This window comes from Gallus gallus, chromosome 1, assembly GCF_016699485.2.
Source record: "Gallus gallus isolate bGalGal1 chromosome 1, bGalGal1.mat.broiler.GRCg7b, whole genome shotgun sequence".
Lineage (NCBI taxonomy): Eukaryota > Metazoa > Chordata > Aves > Galliformes > Phasianidae > Gallus > Gallus gallus.
In genome coordinates, this window is record NC_052532.1 from 83543635 (window position 1) to 83570437 (window position 26803).

The window sequence follows — 26803 nt, forward strand, 5'->3', positions numbered from 1 at the left end:
TGGTTTTGCTGACAGACTAAGGGCCTTTGCTCATGTATTACCAAGAGTAAGTCTTGAAGAGGTATGGCAATCGCAAGGCTGCACACAAATCCTAGGAGCAGACCCAGGGCAACTCTGCTGTGAGAAATGGGTTTTCTCAGCAGCTGCTAATGTCGGTTCACAACAAAACCCAGCACTTTGTATATGCTCCCAGGACTGGAATGGCTAAGAAGGTGACATGCAAAGAAAAGAGAGCAACTTACGTCTCACGCGGAGCCTCTCACTAGAGACTGAGGTTTTCACCTCCTGTGTCACAGGATTGTAGGCAGCACATTTATAAGTCCCCTCATCTTCTTGGCTTGCATTGACAATCTGAAGGTTCCCGGATGGCATGATAAGGTAATTGTCTGTAGGGAGAGAAGAGGAGATGGCTCATGGCTGAAGATGTGGCACCTGGATGAAACAGTGCCCTAAGAAAAAAGGTGGACAAGTGAGAAGGGAAAAGAACAACAGGATAACACTAACAGCACTGAAATAATCCTTTTTGTTCGCGCATCAGGAGGAGATACAATGCAGCTGTGGGAGGAAGAGTGCTGCAGGTCTAGCTTGTAACGAGTATGTACAGCAGCTAAGAGTGAAGCTGCAGAATTTAGATCCAAATTTTAAAAATTCCCCCAAGTTCAGAATCATCTTTATCCAGGGACTGGGCTGGAAGAATACTTCATGAACATATGGAGACGCTCAATAAAGAGTAATGTGGTTCATCATCTAATTCTACTTCCTTTCCCCAAGCTTCCTTCTGCAGGCTGGTGTTACACCTGACTCCTCAGTCCCAGGCAGTGGGAACACACGGAGCCTTGTCAGAAACCCTCAAAGAGCCTGTGCTCAGATCAGCCAAAAAGTAAAACTGAGGCCGTGGGGATGCAGTGGGATAGAGTCTTGTGGTGCTTACCTCGGGAGGCCTCCAGCCACTCATGCTTCACGCTGTAGCGGACCTGGGCCTTGGGATGGCTTTCGGGCAGGTCACAGGCGATGACAGCCGTGTTGCCTTCATCCACCTCAATCACGTGAGGGCCATCAAACTTGAAATCCTTGAGATCTGCAAAGGGAGCAAACAACAGGATATCTCAGCTTGCCCGGCACCCCAATTCATCCTTTCCCCACAGACATGAGGCTGCTTCGCCACTGTGCCAGCAGAGGACCGCTCCATCCACAGCAGCCAGGGAAACCGGCCCCATATCAGAGCTGTATTTTTTTTCTTTTCCTTCTTACAAAGCATATAAATTAAAACACAGCTTCCAGAGAAGCTGCCTGTTCCACGGCTGAGGAACTGGGTGTGAAAAATCCTGGCCTCAAAGTAAAAACAGAGCCAACTTACTGCAGTACTGAGGGGCAGCCAAAAGCGGTCCTTCTACCACCTCCTACTTCCAGCACAGCTGCCGTCCTGCTACTGAGCAGTCAATGCTTTAATCACCATTTTGGGATGCCTCAACGACGTGCAGACACTGGGTAGCAGGGGGCAAAAAGGTGTACGAAGTTGGGATACCGGAGTGATCGTGAGGAAGGGAACCTTCTACATGCTCCTCATAGGTATCATCCCCAGCTCTGCACACCACCACGACCTCTTCCACCACCTGAAGAGGAGGGCACTCATCCTCAAACCCTGTGCTAGGGGGCATGATGAGGCCCCACGCTGTCAACAGCTCAGCCACCCCCTCTGACGGTATCCAGGTGCATGGTGCCAGTGCCTGTGGGCAGTTTGGGGAGCTGGGGAGCAGAAGGGCTTGTGGAGAGCGGGTTCGGTGCAGCCTGCCCTTGGCAGCCAAGCCAGCAAAAAATGTGTTTTTGTTCTCTGCGAAATAGAGCAGCGCTCCAAGAGAAAGAGACAACGCTGGCTCCGAGCTTCTCCCACCCACAGTCACGGAAAAGTGACATGAAATTTCTCAAGCAGACTTTCTGATTAAAGCAAGATCCTTTATGGGGTTTAAATAAAAACCAGCCCTCTTGGCAGGGTGGCGAGAAAGCCTCCCCGAAGGCGGCGCGGAGGGGCCGTCGGGCGGCTGCTTGGGGAGCGAGTGTTCCCGTGCCCGGATTCGAGGGGAGGGGAGCGGGCCGAGCAGGGGAGGGGAGGTTTTGCAATGTCATAAAAATGATTTGCAGCGAACATGCTTCATACTTTTGGAATTTCTTGGCATCGTTCAATTAAAAAAAAAAATACTAAAACGAAGGAATAAGGGTGAACTTCAGAAATGCCATTAATCCTTTAAGACAAGCTGAGGAGGGGAGCCATGTTTCCACTGGGTATTAAAGCCAGATGAAGATTAACTCTTAACTTGTGAAGAGCTGGCGGCAACCCGCTCTCTTCCAGCAAGGAAAGTTGCTGCTGGGGAGGGGAAGGGTGCCGGGTAGTTTCTCCTCTTCGCTTTCCTACTCGATCAAGGAATAAAATAGCAGGAGCCACAGAAATGGAAAGAGGTGGAGAAGAGGCGAGAGCCCAGCGTCTGCCTGCACACATCACACATACTTCTCTGATCAACAAAATATAAACGAGCATCAGGAAAATTAATGTGCGCCTTGGTGGTCTGGATTCATCACAGCCAAATTAAGATTCTGGAGCCAAGGCATAGGCTCCAGCAACTCTGGCAGGGATCTGCACATGCACACACGTATGCACACGCACCAACCCCACAAAGCAGCCCCACAGTCCCACCAAGAGCTCCATCCCCACGTGGGGACCCCTGGGGTGGCCTCATGGAGGATGGCTGCAGGGGGGTCCTTTGCATGCAGCCCCCCAGCAGCTCACGCAGCAGCAGATGCCCCTCAGAGGGGACCAGGACCTGTGGCTCTCCCTGCCTCCCTTGGGCTACTTGCAGAGAGGACAAAGAAATGGGGCCACAGGGCCCGATAGAGACGCAGAGGGGGAATTAGGCAAAAGGATGAGAGGTTTTCCAATATGCAGGCGTAAAAGCTTCCTGCCAGACTATTGCCCTGAATCCCTGCTCCCTCAGAAGGAATGAGCCAAGCTACTTGCCAGCGGGTTTTGCCTTCAGGTGGTCACAGGTCCCCACTGGTTCCCCCTCTGCCACATGCATCACGGCAGGGCCACCTGAGGGGACAGCAGCTTCACCCCGAGGGCTTCATGCAAGCAGGAGAAACTGCTTATCCTTTCCACGGCTGTGCTGGGATAACAGGATTTATTATTATTGTTATTTTCTTTTTGCATGTGGCAGGGAGTGCAAGCAAAGGCCACTCCTTGTGTCCATCTGCGGCCCGTGAGGAGGCGCGAGGAGGGTCAACCCCACAGCTGCCCAGCCGCTGTCATTGGGAGTGAAACCAGCTGAATCCCGGGGAGGGGGGCCAAGCAGCAGGATGGGCGAGACGGATCGGATTAAATGAATGGGAGGCCATAAATAACTCTGAGAAGGAGCAGTAGTAAATAGAAAGCAGGCCCTCAAGGTGAAAGTCCTCTCACTGCCCCTTGGCCACACCTATGCTGCCCTCCGGCCTCTGGCATCCTGAAGCCCTGCTCTCCCTCAGCTCCCCATCACCCCCAGACATCTCATAGCCCTCGTGCCAGCCCTCCAGAGGCTCACAGAGCCCCACCTGTGTTTTCCTTCTCTCAGCTCCTCACACCACTTCTGCCCCCAGGGCTGGACCCCCTGAGCCGGCTCAGCAAATGCTTTTCCAACCTGCAAGAGGCCCCCTCCCTACCAGCGCCTCTGGGGAGCTGTCATCAGAGAGGCCGAGGCAAAGGAAAATGAATGGAGCCAGTTTCAGCAAGCAGCTGCAAACTCCTCAGGGACCCTCAGTCCGACCCCGTGCAGGGTCACTGCCCATGAGTGCTGCATCTTGGTTTTCCCCACGTGTGAGCCTCCCCACCGCGTCCCCAGGGTGCACAGGCGCTTCTCTCATCCCCGGCTGCTGGGTCGTGCTTTGGGGATACACTACAGCAGGTGCTTCCCTTTGCTTCACCCCTGATTATTTTTTCGCTTTTAAATGTCATGGCTACCCATTGCAGCATAGCTGTTGAGCTGAATCCATGGATTTTTCCATGAATATTTTCAGTTGCCTGGCTTTTACTACCTCTGGCTGCCTGCTCTGTCAGCCAAGCACTTCAGTGTGCTTTTCCCTGTGAGCTACCCCAGGATCCAAGGAGACCCTGCAGAACTGGGCATGCAGGGCCTGGGACACTCAGGGTACTTCTTTCAAAGGAAGAGAAAAAGGAGTGGAAACAGCTAAAAGGTTGGCCAGAAGATGTTATCTAAACCCCTTGAAATCTAGCAGGACACTTTTTCCAGTGACTTCAGATCTGCTTCCAAAATAAACCTAAGCCATAATCTCGAAAATACATTCTTTCTCTCCTGCTTCTTTCATATTCACATTCCAATTTCATTCTTCCATCTCTGAAAGTAATTTCTGGATGAGGCTGAGACTTTCTGAGGGCTCCTTTCAGCCCAGCAGGTGATCTGGAAGAAGCCCGAAGGACCAGCGGCAATGCCAACCTTGCCAGGTCTTCCCTCTCCCCGCAGACCTTGGTCTCCCCTCAAACCAGCTCACAGCAAGGCCCTATAGGTGAGGTCTGGAGCAGGCAGGACAGCTTGTGGTGCATGTGCTACCACAGCTATCCATCTCAGTCCCACCACAAATCGGTGTCCCCTCTTATTTTAAACTACTGCAAAGCCACTGATGTGAGCAGTTTCTGTTTCATGGACATGAGCCTGGTTGTCTGAACCCCCTCAGATGGTTTCTCTCCTACACCTCCAGCCCCATGTCTTTCCTGGGGCTGCCTGCACTCTCTTCACCCACAGATTTCCAAGCCTTCCCCATCCAAGGCTGCCATGGTGCATGGGATATGGCCCCTGTTTCCCTAGGGGATCCACAGTGCCTAGCACAGAGTCCCTCTGGTGCTGTAGGACCTATCTGCAGTTCACCACTGACGCCAGACCCAAGAAGGTGTGTCAAACAGACGTGCTTTGCTCTAGAAGACAGAGCTGCTGGTGGCGGGCTGGAGTGAAAAGAAAAAGAGAAAAGGAGAGCAGCCTAAGAATGAAATGATCAGGCTGAGGAGCTGTGCACACCCCACTCTCCTAAATGCAAACCATGCCCTGGGTAATCCCATCCACCTCTCCCTCCTCTCCTTCCCTCTGTCAGGCCACCAGTGCACACAACGCCCTTTCTGCTCTGGAATGTGTTCTCCGAAACTTAATCTCGGTGCAGAGCTCAGGCCAAATCCCCCAATATATTCAGCCCCGTGACAATCCCCTCCCACCCCACTTTGGAGCGCAGCAACTCTCCTTCACCTCCTCCTCCCACTCAGCTTGGCCTAAACATTTCATTTCTGATTAATGTATCAGTGACAAGCCAATAGCTCTCAGCTTTAAAGCCAAAGCAGCCCCTACTTTGCACAAACATTTTCACTTCTGCACTTTCTTAAGGCTTAGCCCCAAGTTCCCCCTGTGCCAGGAAGATGAAACAGTGCTGTCACTGCTAAAGGATGGAGGTCTCCGTAGCACAGACCTGCTCCACCAAACACTGCACAGGACTCAGAGAGGATCAGACTCTCAGAGTCTCAAACAAGGGTGGCCCACAAAGAGCCTCCCCGGAAAGCGGTGGTGAGGACCACGTCAGAAATCCTGAAGCACAGTAACGAGGTGGCTCACAGGGACCAGGCCACTGTGACCTTGCTGGGAGAGAAAAAAGCCCTGGGAAGGAGGAGCAGGCACAAGTTCAGTGATCAACAGGTACTTTCTGGAAACCTCAAGAAGTCAACAACCAGATGGGGCAACATGGCAGTAAGGGAACCAACCACACATCAGTCACGTACTTCCTGCTCTTTATGGTCATGTAAAAACTGTTGCTGTGGGACAGGCAGGCCAATGAATTGCTTAGTGGAAAAATACTGAATACGTGTGTTAGAATATAAAAACCTTGCTTGGGAGAATAAATGGAATCTTTCGCATGAGAACCCTGTGTCATGTTGCTGGCATGAGACAGTGGGCAGCCTACTATGCAGAAGGACTGCATAAGTTATGGCTGGGCCATGACATGACAGCCAGTCCATGGTCTAAAGTGCAAGGAAATGACCTGAAAAGTTAAAGGAGCCCTCCCGTCATGCCAGAGTGAACATGTGAACTTAGATGAACCTCTCCGAATGTATGAGTAATGCACAGGATGGCAGAGTTACTCACTAGCCAAGGTGACCACTGCGGGGACACTGGCAATGACTCCTTCGGGCACACGAGCAATGCACTGGTATCGCCCCACGGTGTGGTTGTTGAGAGCTGTGATAATGAGTTTCCCTTGCTCGATGTGGATCCCCAGCATCTCGTCTGATCCATCCAGCTCCTTTCCATTCAGTCTCCAGGTGAGGTTCACTCTTGGGGGGTCCACAACACACCACAGGCTGACCGGGCCCCCAGGCTTCTGAACGGTGGAGGCAGGCTGCACAGTGACTTGCAGAGATTCACCTGCACAGAGGGGAAGAAAGGGAAAGAAGAAAGCCCCGTGAGACTCAGCAAAAGAAAACAGAGAAAAAAACTGCAAAACTGCTGTGCTTGACATCCCCCATCATTTCTATTTGTGCCTCACACTCCTCTTGGCACCACACACACACCCTAGTCCTTGGAGTCATACATCAGCCCCATTTCTTCTTGGCACCACCAAACAGAGATGTCCAGCTCCATCTGTAACCTCTTCTCCTAAGGAGAGTCACCCTGCCACGGATGCTCACCCCCTTCAGAATGTAATTGGACATTGCACCATATCCCATATACACATGGGAGAAGCCAAGCCTCTTCAGAAAGAAGTGAGATCTTGGGAGCTTAGTTTGCCTCAAGACAAAGCATAAACAAAATGGAACAAATAGATAAAACAGAAACTCACTCAGTTTGGCAAAGCAGCTCGTGGCTGCGAGGAGGAGGCAAAGGATGGCGGACATGGGTCTCTTCTTTCCACGTGTCATTGCCATCCCATGCAATGTCTCCTGGGGCAGAGGCGCCCAGAGAAGGGTCCCATAAGCTGCCTCAGGGGATGTGGTAGAGGTGTGGAAGCAGCTTCCTGCAGATGACAAGAGAGACAGAGGCATGAAACTCTCAGACTTCCTTCTGTTTTCCAGCCCTGACTGGCTTCTTTCTCAGTACTCCTAAGCTTCCAGTGATTCACCAAGCCCATGGCCTGAGAAGGCTGTAGACATTGATGCAAGGTGGCCCATGCTAATTTAGCATCACACAGAGGGTGATGTCACACTGGAACAGGTTGCCCAAGGGGGTTGTGGATGCCCCATCCCTGGAGACATTCAAGGTCAGACTGGATGTGGCTCTGGGCAGCCTGGTCTAGTGGTAGGTGACCCTGCACATAGCAGGGGGGTTGAAAATAGATGATCATTATGGTCCTTTTCAACCCAGGCCATTCTATGATTCTATGATCACACACTATTATTCTAAACTAAGAAATCCAACATATAGAAAGATTTCAGATTAACTAGTTGGCCTAAAACACGCAGCCTATTTTGAGTTTAACAACCCAGTCTGGAACAAGCACTAGGTTCATATTCAAAGGCAACAACAATCTTCAAAACTTGAAGCCCAAGGCCACCCATCACAGCTCAGACTGCTGAGAAGAGCTGCACATTGCAGGAGCTGCTAAGGAGAGATTGCCGCAATGAATGCCAAAGCAGACTAGGGGGGTAAGGACCTAAGTGGCTGCACCCACACATACCACAGATGTCAGACTGAAGTCAGTTTCAATTAAAGGCTAAGGGCTAAAGTTGAGGAGAGATTTCCCCCTATGGACTTCGTAAAATGGCAACAGGATTTTGAGCACCCTCCAGCACCAAGATGATGTCCTGTGCGTCCCAGAGGAGTTTCAGAATTGTTCCTGTAGCATGTCTACATTGGCAGAAGAGATGAGAGACTAGGCTGACTACAGCAGCCAGCCCTAACAGCAGTTGTCACATTGCCTGCTCCCTCTGCAGACACACAAGCCCATTACCTGCAGTTACCATCCTCAAGAGCACCTGCAACGCAGCATTTCCTATTTTCACCATGGTCAGCGTTTGAGTCATGAGCAGTTTGAGTGCATCCTTTCATACCCATCTCAGTCAAAAAGAAGGGTAAAATCCTTTCAAGTATAACCTCCAGGGGCAGAACTCCTAAAGCACAGACTCCCACAAACTCCTGGTGAGACGCTCAGGGAGTCATTCAAGGTAAACTCCATTTGCTGGCATACAGCTCCGGCACTCAGGGAGCTCTCACCAAGCCACTTTGCTGGTGGTTCCTAAAGGAAACAAAGCCAAGCACACTGGCCTGCAGCTGACTTTGGGATCAGCTGAAGTCATATTGCAGCTACTGTAGCCCACAGCTCAGTTACATGTGGAAATCCACTGTGGGTAACCACCACCACCAAAGCGATAACACAACAACTTCCTTCCCATGTGCCTCAGCCTTCCCAGCATCACTCTCCTCCCCCAGAGAGGGAAGAAAGACTCAACAATTTGTCTTTGAGGAGTCTTCCCCATTAACCAGCACACGCTGTGGTATGAGGTCCTTTAGCTGTCATCTTGGAGAGCATCTGAGTCACTCAAGTTAAGTTCTCCACCTAAGACAGCCACCAAAGAAATCTTAGATACACCACAGCTGTCTCAGTCAAGCTACCACTGACAGGCCTGACGTGAATGTGTGCCACCTTAGCGTAGAAAAGGCTTAAAAACTGGATTTCTACTTCACTCTACAAGGTATTATGGGGATTGAAAGTCTTCCATCAAACCAGAAGAACCATGCTGGGGTAGACCTTAAGCCTTGCTCCTCAGCACTGGAAGCCTACAGTGCAAAGCTGACTCACTTGCTGTATCTGGACGAGCTTGGCAGCAGGATGGAAAAATGTTGGACAGGAAAGAGTTGCTCCTTGGAGTCCATGCTGAGGGTGGGGGAAGGTAAAGAGGTTCCCAACCAGACCTCCCAGCAGCAATGCACTGCTCGGAGCCTCTGGCCAGAGAGAGAAAGCCAAAGGCGTAATGGACCCTTCACGAGCAAGGACCACCCATGCACATGGACACCATGACCGAACTGGCTGTCCCCAGCCTGTAGAAAGAAGAAGGGCAATAGGTGGGGAGAAAAAAAAGGGGAGATCACAAAATTTGGCCAAAGCACCAGGCAGATTAAACGGTATTCAACGGAGACCGAGGAGAGAAGGTGTGTTGCGACAAGTGTATGGTACCTCCCCAAACCTCCAGGCAGAACATGAGCTCTAAATAGGGACATGTGGCCATTTCTTTCACAGCTGAGTGAAGTACAAAAAGTAAATGGCCGGCATAAAAATAATGAGGAAAATGAATGAAAACATCAATTCCAAAAGGACTATTAGGATCTGGGGCCAGATTTCGAAATTCTCAGCTTCCACAATTGAAGCCAGATTTTCAAAAGCATTCAGTTCTTGACATGCTGAGCTCTCCTGAATAGGCAACCAACTTATTTCGACGCCTAAATGGGAGCTGACCTCTTTTGAAAGCGCTGCCCTTAAGCAGCCTGCAGTAGTGCAGAGCAAGGCACTTTATTAAGCGGGCAGCTTGCGAGCTGCCGGCAGCCCCGCGCACGCCGGGAGCAGTGCGGAGCTGAGGTGGCCCCCGTCTGCTGGCACTTCTGTGGTCACCCACACTTCCCACCTCCGCTTAGCTGCTGCTTGGGAAAAGAAAGGGTTAAAGGCACTGGAAGGGCTTCACTGGGGAGGGGGGAATTATTTACTTATTTATTTTTAATTCTTTCCTGTCAGGTTAAAATAACAATTTCCTGTCAGGGGAGTGAAGGCTCTAAGTCTCTTTCAGACAGCCCAGTAAATCAAAGGAGGGGCCATTAGGAGAGCAAAATTAACGAGAGCTTTGTCAGATTGGGGGGTGTAAAATCTGTCGGCTTCGCTTCCCGCCCTGCACCGAAGGCCCCAAAGGAGGGAAGGGAAAGGCAGAGGTGAGGCCGTGAGAGGGGAGAAAGGCACATGGGGGGGCAGGGGGAGGGAAGGCCGGAGAGGAAAAGGGACCTGAATTAGACACAGGCAGCGAGAGAGGTGTCTGCTGATTAGAAACTGAAGGTTTTACTGAGGAAATGCTGCCCACAGCCCTGAGCCCCCTCCTGCTTAACAAGGGCCGGGCCGGCAGCCCTCATTACAGCCACACCACCCGTGATTTACAAGGCCCCAAATGGAAACCAGGCCCAGCCCGCTGCCCAGCTCCATGGGCAGGCAGCGAGGGCCGAGGGAACGCAGGCAGAGAAAGCACCGACACCGCAGGGCCGGGGGAGGGCTGTAGCGCTGGGGCCAGATGGGGACGTGCGGGTGATGCCGGGAGATCGCCGCAGCTGCTCCCAGCAGCGGGTCAGGCTGGGACAGCGGAGCTCCCAGCTCGCTGCTCGGGCTTTGGGACCGGTGCTCTTCAGAAGAGGCACTTTCCACAGTCTAGCACGCCAACGTTGCTTGTGATTGTTAGGTTTTAATACAAGACAGAGTTTTTTAAGTTGTTCCGTGGAGCTTAAAGCACTGAAAAGGAAGATTCAAAAGGAAGGAGAGCCACTGTACCCATTTGCTTTTCAGAAAAGAGCGAGCAGAGGAAGCCCACCTAGTACAAGGGCACGCAGTGAAGCAGGGCTGGGACCCCCACGCACTGACGGCACCACCTCACGCCATTGTGCTGCACTGCTTCTGTGTGAGGGGATCTGGGAAAGGAGAGATGTGCGGCAGGAGATGCATTAACTGCTGTGAGGATCCCCTTGGCCATTCCCGCACTGGGCCCCGTGCTAGGAACGCAGGCCGGCCTCGCTGCCCCTCAACGTGCCCTGAAAACAGTGCTGGCTTCGAGAAGGCCAAACTCCCAGAGAGCAAGCGAGCCAAGCCGCGGCCTTTCTTCACCATCACGCTCCCCCTATGCCCCGACACTTAATTTCCCTCCTCTCCCCCTAGCCCCCCCCCTCTATTCTGAGTAAATTCAATTTGACAACCCTGCTAATTGGATAAACGCTGCTCCCTGCGCTCCTTTAAGGCCGCCCGCTTTTCTCTGCTCGTTTTCCGAGGGCGATTGTGGCTGTTCTTTAACACGAATTCCATCTGCTTTATTTCTCCTCTGCCCATTCACGGCCCCTCCTGAATATGTATGAGGGGCTGCCCCCCCCCCAGCTCCCTCCCCCGGCCCCCCCCACCCCTCTCCCTGCCCTCTCCCATTGCCCGGGACAATAACCCCCCAAATGCCCCCTTCTCCCACCCCGGCCCCTTTTTTCGCTTTAGATAAACACAGGCAGTGTCAAGTGTGAGGAGTGGGGGGGGGAATGGGGTTCAACTGCCAGTCAAGCCCCGGGCCCTCAATGAAGCCCGGAGGCCCATCCTAATCTGCTGCATGCTTGCCATATGGGAGCTGTGTTGCCCTGGGAAACACTAACAGGCAGAACGGAGCTTAATAGAGTCCATATTCATTGTAATGCAGTGAAATGGCTCGAGGGACTATTGCCCCTTGGGTCTGTTTTCATTCTTCTGCTCCCCCTCTTTCTTCTCTCCCCCTCTCCCTTTTCCTCCCCTCCCCACCCCACACCCCCTTTCCCTTTCTTCCTTTCAAAAAGCCCCTTCCCTGGAGAGCTCTAATCTGGAGAGGCTGGGGGCTCCCGGAGGGACGGCCCGACCAGGGGGAAGGGGCTGGGGCTGGGGGAGAGACGCGGGCGAAGCAGCTGGCAGGACGCTGCGCTCCCACTCGGGGGGCAGGCGGTGGGCAACCGGCCCTGCTGGCACGGCCTGCGGGCCTTGGTGCCTCCGGCCCGGCTGGCAAAACGCGGCACCAGCAACACAACCCTGGGCGCAGATGGAGCGTGCTGCGCAGCCTCTTCAGAGACAAAGTGTGCCCAGCAAACAGATGTTGTTGCTGCAGCATGCTGGCTGTTGTGCCGGGGAAGGCAGTCCCGCATCAGTGATGGGGCCTCGTGGGGTGCTCTGCAGAAACTCACAGCTGAGGCACCTTTGTGGTGGGGGCAGGACAGGGGTAACCCGTGGGCACAGGTGTGATGTGCTAACCCTCACTGGGATTTATGGCATCGCATCACTCGCTTGTTAGCCCTAGAGTCCTATCCACACCTTATGACAACAATACCCACTTCACCAAATGTCACCATTACAACCAGAGACCACTGTTAGGGCGGGCTCAGCTGTGGACAGATGCTGCACAAAACAGAGCTAAACTCATCCCACGCTCTAAGTACTTCAAACGACAGGCCAGAATCACTTCCTTATTTAGGATGTTTGATGCAACGAACACCAAAATACATGCATCTACACCTTCTCCTTTTTGGAGAGGTTGGGAAGCATATTTGCCGGCCCGTAGCCCTCCGCTCAGGCATGCCCTACACGCTCCTGGCTGCACCTCTACAGAGACAGCACTGCACAGGGCAGCTGACATGGACTGCAGGGCTGCAAGAGCAACCCTGAGCAGGACACTGGGCCCCCACTGTCCCCCTCAGCCACCAACCATGGAGAGTGGAGCGCTGCAAGGGACAGCAGTGCCCACCGGGAGCCGTCATCGCTGGCACAGACGTGCCTGTGGCTAGTTTACACTAGTCGGGGCGCTGCTTTTGTTTTCCCATTCTCATCCTCCCAAACAACAACAAAAAACAGAACTCAGAGACTGAGGTTGAGGATTTAATTGCTGCTTGGGTTAGGGAGAGGTCAGTGAGGAGGCAGGCCCAGCTGAAGCAGGGAAACAACCACGGGGAGAAGCCCTGAGAGACACCAAAGGGAAGTGGGGACGGAGGCGGCAGAAAGCACAGGGCAGGAAAATTGAACAGAGCTGAGCAAGTCAAGGGCAATCACTTGGGGAGATCCAGGTAAGGAAACTGATGTGCTCAGATCACAGCCAGCTGCTTCTTCGTGCGCTTAAACATGAACCACCTTCCCAACTTCAATTTTTTTTAAGAAATTCTTCGTCCAGAAACAACAGAAAAATCTTCACCGTGTCAAATTAGATACAATAATAGAGTGAAAAAACAAACAGAACCCCTAAACCAGAAAAGCCCATGGAAACTGCCAGTGACAAACTGCGAAGTGTTCCTTGGGGCAAGTCGCAATGGGAAGATCTCCTGATGGAACAGAGAACCCTCAGCGGATTTCCTGGCCTTGGAGCCTGCGCCCAGGGCGTAACTGGGGGACACTGGCACCTACAACAGCTGCAGTGTTAACAGCAAAAAACGGACTGAGCTTATGTGAAACACATGTCGGAACTACCTGCTAAAATACTGCATCCAGAAGGTCATAGCAGGGGATTTGATCCGGCCGCCTCCAAAACCAGTGTGATCTTTGCCATGACTTCAATGGGAGCAGGCCCAGAAATTGCATTAACAAGTGCAAGGCTCGTTTAACACAGTTGACATCAAAATCCAGAAGAGCATACAAAAGAGACAGGACAAAGTACTCGCCAGTACCGTCAATACAAAGTTTAATCCCCAGATGGCTGGCTTTAGAGGCATCCCCATCACCACCATAAAGAAAAACTGCCTTCTCGCTTGCACTCCTTTCAGCAGTGACTTGTTGCTGGGATGCAAAAGAGCACAAGCCCATTTTTCTCGGCCTTTGAAGATCGTATTTAAGAGGGTTGTTGTTTTTTTTTTTTTTTCCTCCTTTTTTAAAGTTTGGGAATAAATGGGAGTTTTTACTCTCCATTGCTGTCACTTTAATAGTTTTCAATACCAATAACCATGTTGGTAATTGGAGCAGGTCAAAAGCCTCTAGGACCCTCTGCTGGGACACATTTTCCCTGGAAGACATGTCACTACTCCAAAAAACATGAGAGGAAGCTCAAGGCCAGAGAAACAAAAGGACAGAGATGACTGCCTGCAGAGAACGCCCTGGCAGTACCAAGTGCCGAGGTGGGGCACAGGGCTGCCCCACAACTGCCATGACTCTCCCAAACCCTGCGTGACAGCTGTCACCTGCAGCAGGACAGCACTGAATGATGGACTGCTCTGTCCCGGAGAATGAAACTGCCTCATAGCAATTTTGTTGTTGTTGTTGTTGTTCAGGTAATATCTGCGTGCCTTTTGCCCCATTTATCATCCTGGGAATAAACACACCTTTCTGAAAATGATGGCACACTTGAGGACAGTGACCCAAACACGGGCAGGGCCAGCACGTGGTTTTTCCACCTCTAAGATGGGATGCTCCACAACAGGAGGACAACAGCCGGGGCACGGAGGCTCACCTGCCCAGCCACCAGCACAACTGACACAGGCTCACTGTCAGCTCCCCGTTCTGCATCCTTTTCCTTTCACACTTGCATTGAGAGGGCAGGCACGGCCTCCAAGCCACCTCCCCAGCCCCTTCACACAATGAGCACCAGCAGCAATTCCAGCTGCAAAGTTTGCTTTCCTTGACACACAGTTTACTTTCTCCATTCCCCCGCATCCCGCCCCTGCCACTTACCCCTCACTCCAAAAAGGCGCTCTCAAACAGGCTTAAGCTTTAAACAAATAAGGGTTTGGAAAGCAGCAGCCTGCTCCCGTTTCCCTCCCCACCGCCCCTGCTCTCTCCCCCCCGCCCTCCGCCTCCAGCTCGGAGCAAGGGCGCAAGCAGTGCTGGCAAGTGCCGCACAGGCACAGAAAACAAACACGTGGAGCCGAGCCAGCTGTGAAGTTGGATTTGGCGCACGCTGTTTGCAAAAGAAATAAAAGCACATGGGAGAAGGGGGAAGAGGAGAAGGGGCAGAGCGGAGGGAGCTGGGGGTGCCCCGGCCCCAAGGGAAGAGTGCGAGCGCCTTACAAAGGCCTGGCAAGCACATGGGTGGGTTTGGATGTAGGGATGTTCTGCTGCAACATGTGAAAAATAAACATGTTGTTACCTCCTGGTGCTTGCAGCCCTCCCCACTCGACCTGAGGCTTTCCTGTTCCCCGGGGCTCACAGTGCCAGGGGGGCCACCGCAGGGATCGCCAAATCAACTTCCCCATAGCCTCAGCAGAGATTATGTGCGTGGAGGGCATGCATTCACCCTAATCCTCGTCATCAGCCTTTTTTCCTATCCCTTCTCCACTGTCCCTTTCTGAAAGGGCTGCAGACAAAATATTCCTCCTCTTACACCCCAGCTCCCTGGGGACGCCAGTGGGGGTATTATTCTGCTCTCACCGGTACGATCCAGCCGTGGGAACGGCACTCGCAAGTGCTAGGAACGGAGTACCTACAGCCTTAGGGCAATGCCAGTCCCATGCCAGCTTTCCTCCACCTCTCTCTTCATCAAGTGGAAACTAAACAGAAGCCCATGCCCTTTGCCTGGTTTGGGGTAGACTCCAGCAATTTGACATGGCCTGCCTGTGGTTTCCATCAAGAGCCAAAAGCCCTAGAGAGGCTTATGGCTCTCCAGGAGAGAGCCTGAACAGCCCTGGCTCTCAGAAGGTCCCCACGCGCACTGGGGACAGCCCGGGTTGACCACTCAGCCCCCACGGGCAGGTTTTCATCAGCCCTGTCACCACCCCTGAAGTACAGCAGGGTCTTTCCCCCGTTCAGATCTGCCACGAACACTTGTCCCCACCTCGCATCGCTCCAAACTGACCCTAAGATACAATACTTTGTAGATACAATACTCCTCCTGCAAACCATATTACTGACACCCACTCGTAGACGAGGAATGTTAACTTACTTTGGAGAAATCTTGCAATCGCTTGTTTGACTCAGATTGGAATTACTGGGATGCCAAAATAGCTGTGGATCACTGCAAATGAAACACTGCTTGAAACCACCCAACCCTTTCTTTCTGGGGACAAATTACATATAGCACAGAGGGACAGAATCTCATAGACTTGGAAGTTGACCGTATTTCTGGAATCACTTCAACTTTGGACAGAACATCCTCCTACCTTGTGTCTCAGCTTCCCAGGCTGCAAAAACAGGAACGGCAAACCCCAGCTGGTACGAGTGGTACGCAGATGAACAGTACGTAGCAGACAGCTTTGGATTCTCAAGTGAGAGGTGCTAGACAGGTATGCAGTCTTATGATTTATACTGCTTCCTGGCAGCCCCAGGACTTCTGGATTATTAAGATACAGATGTCAGCATCCTGAGGGTACAGCTTCAGCAAGCGAACCAAGCAGGGAGGGGCAGGCTGATTACAAGAGAAGAAAACACAAATTTGCACCACACACAAAATATTGTGGTTAAGGGAGACAACAAGCAAGAAGATTATTGACAACAAGAGAACAGGATAACTCAGCAGGGTTTGTCAGACTAAACCTTCCGTAATCACAGACTTCAGGGAAATTTTTTGTCAAGCAAACATTCAAACATCCAGCTGCCAAGAACTAAGTAAACAGAGAAGGAGAAACAGCAGAGTCAACATGCTACAGTATGTAAATGCCCCATGACCGGGCACTGCAGCCCACCCAAGCCCATCAGCTGGCACTAACGAAGCCCAGGGCTGAGCTGTGGCAGGAAGACCTACCACCAGGTTACTGAACAAGCAATTCACACCTTCCAAATATCCTCACAGAGCCGGGCAGGTGTGGGTACAGCAGCTTCTGTGGGTTAGTGGATGCTTTCCTGCAGTATGCGCAAACGCATGCAACCACCTGGGCAAGTGAAATGGAGCCCAACTCCATACTGAAGGGCTCCAAGACACTGAGTGACACCCAACAACTATTGGTATCACACGCCCATTTTCAGTCCCCGTGGTCGTTACCACGCTTAAGAGCCAGAGACCCAAGCCAAATCCACACAGATCCCAGCCCTGAGGCCAGGGGTGCTGGTGGCACCCAAGCAAGCTAGGCCTGGGGATAGTGCTGCCACAGTGTCCCTGTGGTGCACTCTAACACACCTGTGATGCTCCCAGGCCTAAGCAGGCAAACCAGTAGAGTACCAAGCCATGGGGATGGGCCAGGTGCAGGAAACACTGTACTAGGTGTTGCAAGGCTGCACAAAGGCTAAAGCCACACTGCATGCTTTTTATTTATGCTGGCAAACACCAGTGGGCGGGAGGAAAGCAAACCTTGAAGAGGCAAAAGAAATTTCTTTAAGTCATGCAGAGTCAGCAGTAGAGCAAGGAAGGGAAATGTTGGTCTTCTGCCTCCCGCCCAAGAGCTTGTCCCTCTGTCACTGCTTCCCACCCATGGTTCAGGAGACTGCTGAAAGGGGCACGTGGATGACTTCAGGGGTCCAGGAAAAGGGATGAAAACATGCAAGTCCAGATTAGCTATGCAGTAAATTGTGTATGTACGTCTACTACCTCCATGGGAAAGTATTTAAGAACACATATATCAAAAAATAAAGCTGAAAACCAGCATATGCAACCACACATGTGCTTCTTCTGTCTGCCTGTCTCTATTTGCCTCCATCATATCGTGGCAGGTGAAACCAGGGTGGTTATACATTCATTTGCTTCAGATCAGACCTCTCTTGGTTGATGAGAAAGAAATGTGCAAGACACAAGGCGTGTTTCAAGGCCAGCACTGGCTGCATCGCTCTTCTGTTAGTCACTGGCAACCAATGCATACACAGTGGTGCTGCTGTAGCCATCCCTTGGCACATCTGGGGCCAGCTGCACAAGAGACAAAAATGTACACACTGCCGCCAAAGCTGCTGGGGAGAGGAAACGTATGGTCTCCAGACCAAAGTTACTGACACCTTTGGAGCTTGAGTTTGTGGTTAAGTTCAGGATGTTCAAAATGGGATTAGGAAAGCATTTTTTTTTCCCTAGCTGGGCAAAAGGAGTTTTGAAAGACTGGAGGGCCAGGGAGTCTGCTGGTCCCCATCTTGCATGTTTGGTGTCTGTGGATAGTGACTCTGCCTGGGACTATACTGAGGACATTTATTTATTTTATGCACATGGTATTGGCCCTTGTCTCCAAACCAACAAACTGCCCAGCAACACAGATCAACTGCTGCAAGTATTCTCAACCACGAAAACACCTTAAAGTATTAACTTTATTAACTCCATTAACTTTCTGTTCTCTGCATTCTCACCCTCAGCTTGCTACTGTAGAACAGCCTTGGGGCAATTAAATCAGCAGCCCACGCACAGTGCAATATTGGTGGCTCAAGGCAGTCACCAGGACAGTAGAACATGCCTGAGTAGGCTTTCCATCTGCCATACCCTCCAGCAACACAAATTTGAGGCTCCTTTGGAAGGAGGCATCAAGGGACAAGGTGTTTCCCAAGCATCTTACACATTTCAAGGCTCCCTGATGGGAACAACTGAAGCAGAGTTCAGCCCCATATCACATTAGGTGCTTCTGGCAGGGCATGAAAACAGCAAAGCAGTCCTGTCTCCCTGTGGGGAAGATGCTGATTTTGTTTTTCAAACAACAACCACACTGGTTCTGGATCCTCGCTGATAAACATAGGCACATTTCTCATCCACTCACTATGGTTTCCAACAACTGGAACCTCAGGCTGCTGCTAGTACTCAGTCACAACAGTAGACTTTGTCTTGAGACTGTTCAGGTCGCCTAAGCCACGTAGCACAACACGGCCACATTTTAGGACTACGGCTTTGGAGCTTCCCTGCATCACAGAAGGGGAATGATAAAGGGTTAAAGCTGGTATAACCTCAGAATCACTCTCTGCTTTCCAAAGCAAGAACATCTTTGGCAGGGTCCCCATCTGGGAAATGACATCCCTTCCCCCTTCGCTTCCCCTTCTTCTCCCCCTGAACTCAGAACAAAGCATTACACTGCCCAACATGTTCCTCAACTGTTTTCATCTTGGTCCAAACGCTGCTTGTGTTTTAACTCTTGCCAAAAAGAAATGCCTTAAAAAATAATATTAAAAAAAAAAAAGGCATGTGTGGGGCAGGGAGGGAGGAAGCAGAGAGAGTAGAGGGAAGTCATTAAAATTGAATCTTGCTTAGCTACCAGTGGATGAGAAAGGAAACAGTGGGGAGAAGAGATTTTTCTCTTCTCACATCAGCCAGGAGCCAAAACCAACGGGCCCAGAGGAGACAAGACTTCTCTGCACAGTCTTTCACCTGGGCTCAAACCAACTTACTTTGCCTTCCCAGACCATTGCATGCCACCCCACCATCACCAGAAGAAGCATCTTCTTCCTCAAGTTGTTTTCCTGCCTACCACCACATACATTTTTTACTGCTCTCAGCTGTAGCTCTCCTGGATGGCAAGAAAACGGCATCCAGGGCTGATGGAGACCAAATGTTCTTCTTCCCTTTTGCTCATCCTGGGAGCCACACTTCAAGCATTCTGTATCAGCACGGTACCAAGGCCAAACCACCCCCCGAGCCGTCATCAGCAGAGGGCTGAAGGATGCAGCACAGCCAGCCTGCCCATGTTAGCCCTTCTGTCTTCTTACTAAACATGGAGGCTTGGCCATGGAAAAGCCATAGGGAATCCTAGAGGAAATACAGCCTGCAGATGGCTTGTGCGTGCTCTGTGGATAAGTTGGATGGGCCAAACGAAGAGCCCCAGACAGACTCTGTCTCCCAAACAGACACCCTCCAGCCAAAAATAAAAAATATTCTAAAAAATCACATCAGTTAAAGAAGCATTTAAAAGACAAACAAAAACAAAAACAAAAAAACCCAGTCCAGTTTAGAGAGTCTGCAAACGCTGAACCCAGAGACACGCAGAGGATGTTTTTTGTTCCCTCAGTACAAAAGGCCTCGGTTTCCCCTCCTCCTCATTCCCGCGTTTCCCCATCAGGGCTGTCAGAGACAGTTCAAGGCTCCCCAGCAGCAGTCAGAAACCATGCCTTGCTGCCCTGAGGGAGCCAGGGAGCCCCAGCAGCCTGAACCTGCTGCCCCTGGAGGGTGACCAAAGGGCAGCCTCTGTGGCATCCTATATCCCACTGCTTGCTGGTGCTTCCTCCTGGGGTTTGGCTTTCTGCAGCGTGACTCTGGCTAGCAGGGCTGCGATGCCCCAGGGCTTGCTCACACTACCGGCAGCCCGCAGCAGGTTGGAGAGGGAGAGAGATTAACTCCCTTTTTAAGTATCTCATTACTGCTATATTTTTAAACACAGCTGGTCCAAAATTTCTTTCAGTGAAGCCATAAATAAATAAACACTTGAAGGAAAATTCCTGCGATCTGAAAACTTCACCTACCGGTCCAGCCTTTGTCAAATGGCATTCTCTCTGCTTCGCGTAAGCCTTACATACTCCCTTTTTCTCTAAGGATGAAATCCACTGAACTGTGGAAGAAAGTCTGAGATTTCACTGCCTTCACTATTCGAGATTTTAACAACCGAGCACCCTCCTGACCAGCATAGCAATCGCGTGCTTGTCCTTGTCCCATCTGTTGAGCTTCCGTGTGTCTTGTTAAAGGTGGTACTTTCCCTTAAGACCCAAAGATCCAGACACTGAAAACACATCCCCCAGTCCCATTTGCAAAATACTTCTTTTCCTGCTCCTTGTCAGGGTACTACTTGGTGCCCTGGTCTGTCTTCCTTCTGCAGATCATCCCACCTGTCATCAGCTCTCACTCCTCCATCCTTCTGAACTTGTTTCAGAGAATAATCTGTTTCTACAGCTGTGGAAAATATTCAAAACCACCACCTGTCACGACATCCTGCATAAAGCAGTAAGAACTACAACAACACCCACCATCTCCTATTAACAATCCGTTAAGGAAAGCAAACAGACACCCACTTCTGAAGAAGACCGAGAGGGGAGCCAGCTTCTCTCCTCCAGCCCTTCCCCTGAGTACCAGAGGCAGACAAAACCCATATGAGCAGTGTCTGTGCAAGACTTCTTTGCTACGTAAATAGTAATTAATGTCTTGAGGGCATCTGAAAAAAAGGCCCCCAGCCTGAGGCTTTGCACACAGAGCAATAGAAGATCTTGCACCCAAAAGTCTGCCTTTCCATGGTACATCTCATCTGACCAGGCTGGAGCTCATTTAAACACTGGGAAAGATGGTTTGGAGCTCGGGGCCTCCTCACCCGAATGCTAACTCACTTTGTGTAGCCCAAAAAAGGAAACAAATTCATGAGCAAATTGCTTCCAATATTTTTTTTCCAAACTATTGTTATGTGACTGCATTTGGAAGCAAGAGAGAAAAACAAATGCATGACTGTGGTCAGTGCCTGTTCTAGAATGGGGGAGAAGGAAAAACAACAAAAAAGCCAACAAAATCCAATCCCTGTTTTATATGCTTAGTCACTTTTGGAGAAGATTGGACCTAATGAAGAGAGTGGGGAGAAGCAGTGACACACCACAACCAGCCACCAGACCATGAGGGGTTGACCGTGGGAGATGCAGAACAGACAGCAGCCTACCATCCACTTATGAAAGTATACAGTTCAGCACAAGAAATTCTTAAAAGACACAGCAAACCTGGTATGTGCTCAGTTCTTTACTGAGAAAACAGAACAGCAACAGAAAGACGACTCTTTGGGTTTTCCAAAGATCCTTACGTTACCTGTCCAGTAAAGGAAAAACAAGGAACATTTGATTCTCTTATTTTACAGAGACTCTTTCAATACAACGTTATTAGGTACTCTCTGAAACTACAATAAAAAGACATCCTCTGCCTCAAGGAATGTATCCCTAATTGCTTACAGAGACTGTCAACGCTTTCTTTGAGACGGGAAGTCTGTGACTGTCCCAGAGCACCAAATACCCCTAGAAAAAACTTTCACTGTTCAGAGCAACTGTAGAGCAGCTCACTTAATACCCCAATGCGATCCCCCCCCAGATTATGTTAAATACTGTCTGCTGGCCATGGACCTTACAGCCAATATTAGAAGTGGAAAGGAATAAGGACTTTGTCCCACCCCCTGAAGCAACAGGGAAAACTCACCCGTACGGGGGAAATCCAACCTCAGAATCACCAATATCAACCATTTATTATCTTGAGCATCTGCCATACTTTATCCTGGGATGGGTGAAGGAAAGTATTCTGGTATAGTCTCATCTCCAACATGCTTCAGGAGTTAAAAGTCTCTCACGAAAATACAAGCTATATGCGCATAAACTGTAACAATGGGCTAAAAAACAGCTTCCAGAATTCCCTCTACAAGCCTAATAGGGAAACAATGACAATTTCCCTCTGTGCTTCTCAGCTTCTCACCAGCTGAAGCCTGTCTATTTTCCAGCCCCCCTCACTTTGCCGATAACAAACATCTGGTAGGAGCATCTTCCCTCATGTGAGAGGGAAACTGACCCATCGCAGCATATGGGGCTCTGTACCTCAGCCCTGGAAAGCCTCTGCTGTAATACCCACAGGGGAATCTCTGCCTGTTTTATCTATTGACTGCAGAAGTGCTACATGGAAAATGAGGCTTTTTTGCAGCCCCCAAGTAAGGGCCTCAGTAGTTAAGACCCTCAGAGACAGCACACAAGGAACCTGTGGTGGAGGTGATTTCCTGAAGTCCATTCCAGCTGTACCTTTCTAAGGATCTTTATTTTAGATTTCCCAGCCCTTATCTACCCCAACTTTTACTTGTCCATTGACTCAGCAGAAAGCGCTCAAAGCCCAAGGCTGCAGGCTCCCAGATGAGGCTCCCTTGCTGCAGCTCACTGACAGACCTGGAGCTCTCTCACTCTGCTGGTGGCACTCCCCTTGCAGATGCTGGCACCCCACTGCACGCTGCAGGCACGTTTGTAGGCCTCACTAAGCTGCCTCCCCAGCCACCTGTAAGGACACGAACCCCCCTGAGCCCACTAAATATCACAAGATCAGAAACCTTGGTGGAGATCCATCTCTCTGAACCTCTGAGCCCCGATCTGCCTGACGGGTGAGCAGTGGAAGCAGAGAGGTGGCTCTACTTTGCAGAGAGGCTGGTTCACCTCCAAAACAACCTGCAGGGAAGCTGCAGCCCTGCCTGCCCAGGCAAGGGCTCCCAGAACCCGCTCCAACATGCCAGAGCCCTGCTCGCTCCGGGTCAGCTAGGGCTGGGAGCCCTGCTCCAGCAGCAGGAAGGCACTGCCAGCGGCTTGTGCCCTCCCCAAAACAAGTAAGGACAGGGGCCTTTGAGATTTCACCCAACAAGTCTATCTCAGACCTGGCACAGGGATCTCAGGCAGAAGAGAGGAAATTAAAGCCCAAAAATTGGGAATGAGGGAGATGCGAGGGCTCGGTTGCAGCCCCCACACCCTTTATGAGGCAGCACGCACTCAGGGAATGGGTGCAGGACCCACTGTAATCCCATTCTCCCTCCCCATTGCAGAATTGAGGGGGACGTGCATGCTGGAAGAAGTTATTTTCACTAAGAATGAGGACAGATAGGTGCCACAACATGTTTTTTTGACACCTTCCCCATCTCTCAGCCTGCCCAATTCAGTGGGACAGAAACTATATCTGTGCCTCTTCATGGTCCTTCATGAACAAGCAGTGAGCTGGCACCAAAAAGCACTGAAGAAAACTCTTTACCTGTGCAGCTGTCTGGCATCTCCCACTATCTTCCTGCTCCAAAGGCACTTACTGAGCCAGTGAGGAGCCATGAGGGCCCAAATACTTCATCAGTGATCTCTCCTGTAATTAAATTACTTTGCTTGCAGAGGGCAGAATAAAACCCACTTGCAAAACAGATGAGTCCTGCTTCAAACAGACTCTCTGCAGATCAGGGGAAGGAGTCATCTCCTTCACCCCGCCACAAAGAGCCTTTGGCAATATGATGCCATTAAAACAACATTTCAAAGCATTCCTCTGTGCAAGAAGCCTCCAACTGCAGCTGATACTTTTGCTCACTCACAGCAGGACATAGCCACGGGCAGCCCTCCAAAAGGGTTTGCTCACAGCTCTTCACAAACACACAGGTGCCAGAGGAGAATAAATATGCATTCCCACCTGCTCCCTAAAACTTAGCACTGCAAGTCGGACAGGAAAGTGAGGGGGGAAGCAGTCCTATCCTCTTTTGAGAGATAGTTCCCATTTCCCCATGAAGCCAGGCTCTGCTCATGTCCCACAGGCAGTTGGTTAGCATTTGGGCACTCCTGTACATCCTCATCCTCATCTCGGGTACCAAGAGCCAGTCCCTCCAGAGCATGGTCCCAGGACCCCAAGAAAGAAGGTACACAGCATTGATGTAATTAGATCATTTTGCTTGCAGTGTGCACATTTACTACACTGGCTCTTTGCTCTCCCAGCTGTCTTTCAAAGCACCGTGCCACGAGTGAAAACCAGCTGACAAGGAGAACTGAAGGCAGACCTGGCTCCTTTCCTTCCCCTTCAGACACACGCTACTGCAGGCCTCCACAGCAGCAAGACACTACCAACACCAAAAGCCCAATGAGGGGCTATCAGGAAACATGAGGTCTGCACTAATCTCCAGCCCTGATGTGCTGAGTGACCCCAAGGCACGCATGTTCCTTTTCATGCTTTACTTTTATCTCCCATTCTCCATTTGTCTTGCTGTTTTGAATGAAGATATAGGAACTGTCTCCCACTACAGGCTGGCAGTGTCTAACATAGCTGGGTCCCAGTCTTGGTTAAACCTTTACACCACTACTGCAGTATGGAGGGGGGGGGGAAGACAGCATGGCAGGTCTTCCTCAGGCCTTCACCCAGAGAGCCAATGTTGAGAAAACTCTACTTATCTTCAATGCTTAAGCTATGCAAAAACTGGGTTATACTCAAATTTTTGTGGCTGCTGAAATCTTTGCTTGTTTTCTTGGTCACTAGTTTGGGAAATTTTTGTAAAGGTGGTTCTTTGAAGTGGCTTGTAGGTCTGAAGCTATCCCAGGGGTCAGAGTATAGGGCAGAGTGCAGGTGAGGTGATCAGACATCAACGCTAAATATGATCTGCCACTTTGCTCTTGACATTGTCTTTCTTCATGCTTCTTTCTCCTCCCCAAATCTCCAGTCAAGGAAATCACAAAGAAAACCCAACTGTTTATGTAGCAAGCATTTTGCTGCCTATTTTAGTGCCTTATGTAAAAAGTTGACTCTTGCTTGCACAGAAGTCAGCAGACCTCATAGGGCAATCAGTGGGGCTCCACAGGTTGTATTGTGTGTTTGTGTACCAGGCAAGTGCAGCTAGCTCTCACTGATAGACTGCTGCCTGCCTCACAAGACACAGGGTTGGCTGGTCTTCATCACATAGCTTCACATGTTTGTACCAACCCCCCTTCTCTAGCATCTTTCATCTCACCAAGCTAACATGCTGCAAGGTTGTAGAGAATAACTGACCATCAGCTTGAGGCCTCTACCCTCTCTGCTGGCAAGGCAACCATATCTGACGGACTTTTGAAGTAAAGATTACATTTCCATGTGAGAGTAGGTGTTTGGGAATGATTTGTGCAGCTGCTACACTGGTGACAGTGGGACCATCCCACAGATGTGCCAAGAGTGACCTTGTATTTAAAAGCAAGGGGAGAGCTGTCCAGCCCCTCAACGCACACATCTCAGTAAGTATAGTTAAGTCACCCCAAGGTGCTTTTGAAAAATCCCACCCAGCATGTTTTTGGAAACCTCTGCTTTTACTGTGATTCAAACCCACCTCTTCAATCTGACAGAGCTTGCGTTTGTTAAACAAGCAGCGTTCATTGGGAAAATAAAAAAATAAATCACATTCCCATCATCTTAGATTCAAGGGGCCCAAAGGAATCACTTGCTGACAGTGCCAGGCTCTGGAGAAGTGGGGCCAGCTCACCCTTTCTACCACCCACGGCTGAGGAACGTGCAGGCAAGCACTGCCATCCTGCCCCAGGGGGGGCTGCCATCCAGCAGAGGGCTGGAGCAGTGAGAAGGCTTCTCCACGTCAGCTGCAGCTTGGGGAGCAACTTGGAACAGAAGGCACTAGATGAAGTAAATTATTATTCGGCATCCAGAACTCCATTGGCTTCTAAATAATTGTCTATTTGTGTGCGTGCATGCACAAGAATCCTCGTTCCATGGTGTCTGCCAGCATATTCCCAGTGCTGTCACTCTTGGGGGACAAGGCCCATACTTGTATTCAATCTTGGCGTTGGATCTCGAACACTAAAGTTTCAGATTTTGTTTTAAAAAACATTTTCTCTGGCAACTGGGCTGTTAATGGATTATGTTTTTGCTCTTGCCTCCTCCCCACCTTTAAAACCTTGGCACCAAAGGCCTTCTTTGAAGATAAGGCCAAATTTGCAATTTAAGGGGTGGAACTTCATAAAGCTAGACGTGAAAGGATGGAGAGGAGGAGAAAAAAAAAAAAACAGGAGCCACTTCTCTCGTTGAGATATACACTGTACAGTACATAAGATTACAATGGCTTCTCTGTACCACTGCAGACCGGAGTCATAAATTCACTGCAGCTGCAGTGCTGCTACCTACGCTAGACTCCCCAGGGGTCGAGCTCAGAGAGCAGCTTGACACCAAGCCTACCCTCCCGACCAAAACCAGAGCCCACATCCACCCCGCATGCACGGATGGATATCCCCAGAGGTGACCGCAGAGCCTCCCATCGGGCTACCAACACCACAGGAGGTTCTCTGCTGAAACCAACAGTGGTCCTAACCAGAGAGCCTTCTCAGCAGCCAGCAAAGCCACGGCGTCTCTGCATCTCGAGCAGATCTACCCTCAGCACCACCAGGAGGCAGGGAAGTGCCACTCACAGGTTCTGCAGGTGAAGAGCTGAGGCAAAGAGCAACTTGCCCCAAAGTGGGCAAAAGTTTGCAAGGCAGAGAGCAGAACCCAGCTCTCCTCACCTCCCTGCAGCAAAAGCATGGCTAAGCAAGGGGGCTGCTCTACCTAAATGTAGCAAAATAAACCATAGAGACATTACCAGAGGCATGTGCCTTTTTCATATAAATGCTATATTCCAGGCCACTGTATCCACATTTGGGGTTTATTTCTCAAATATTACCTCTGTAGGTTTATATCTGTGTAAATTTTCTTAATACACTCAACATACTGATCCGCAAGGCTCTACCTAACCTATCTTTTTCAAAGCTGAAGACACAACACTAA

The 26803-nt window shown here is 50.6% G+C and overlaps 1 protein-coding gene across 7 annotated transcripts in view; it reads right to left on the reverse strand.

Annotated features, from left to right (window-relative positions):
• The window catches only part of BOC (BOC cell adhesion associated, oncogene regulated), a 44351-nt gene that overhangs the window by 12256 nt on the left and 5292 nt on the right, over window positions 1-26803 (reverse strand). For 5 of the 7 annotated variants that reach the window (XM_040646483.2, XM_040646477.2, XM_015296548.4 and 2 more), the window contains 4 exons: window positions 6862-7035; window positions 6168-6446; window positions 932-1078; window positions 243-386 (listed from right to left, as the gene is read on the reverse strand). In XM_040646483.2, the coding sequence (XP_040502417.1) occupies window positions 243-386; window positions 932-1078; window positions 6168-6446; window positions 6862-6946 (655 nt within the window). In that variant the 5' untranslated portion in view covers window positions 6947-7035. Of the gene's footprint in view, window positions 1-242; window positions 387-931; window positions 1079-6167; window positions 6447-6861; window positions 7036-8817; window positions 9561-15836; window positions 16082-26803 lie in introns of those variants that run through there. The other 2 variants (XM_015296544.4, XM_040646499.2) reach the window with 2 other exon arrangements.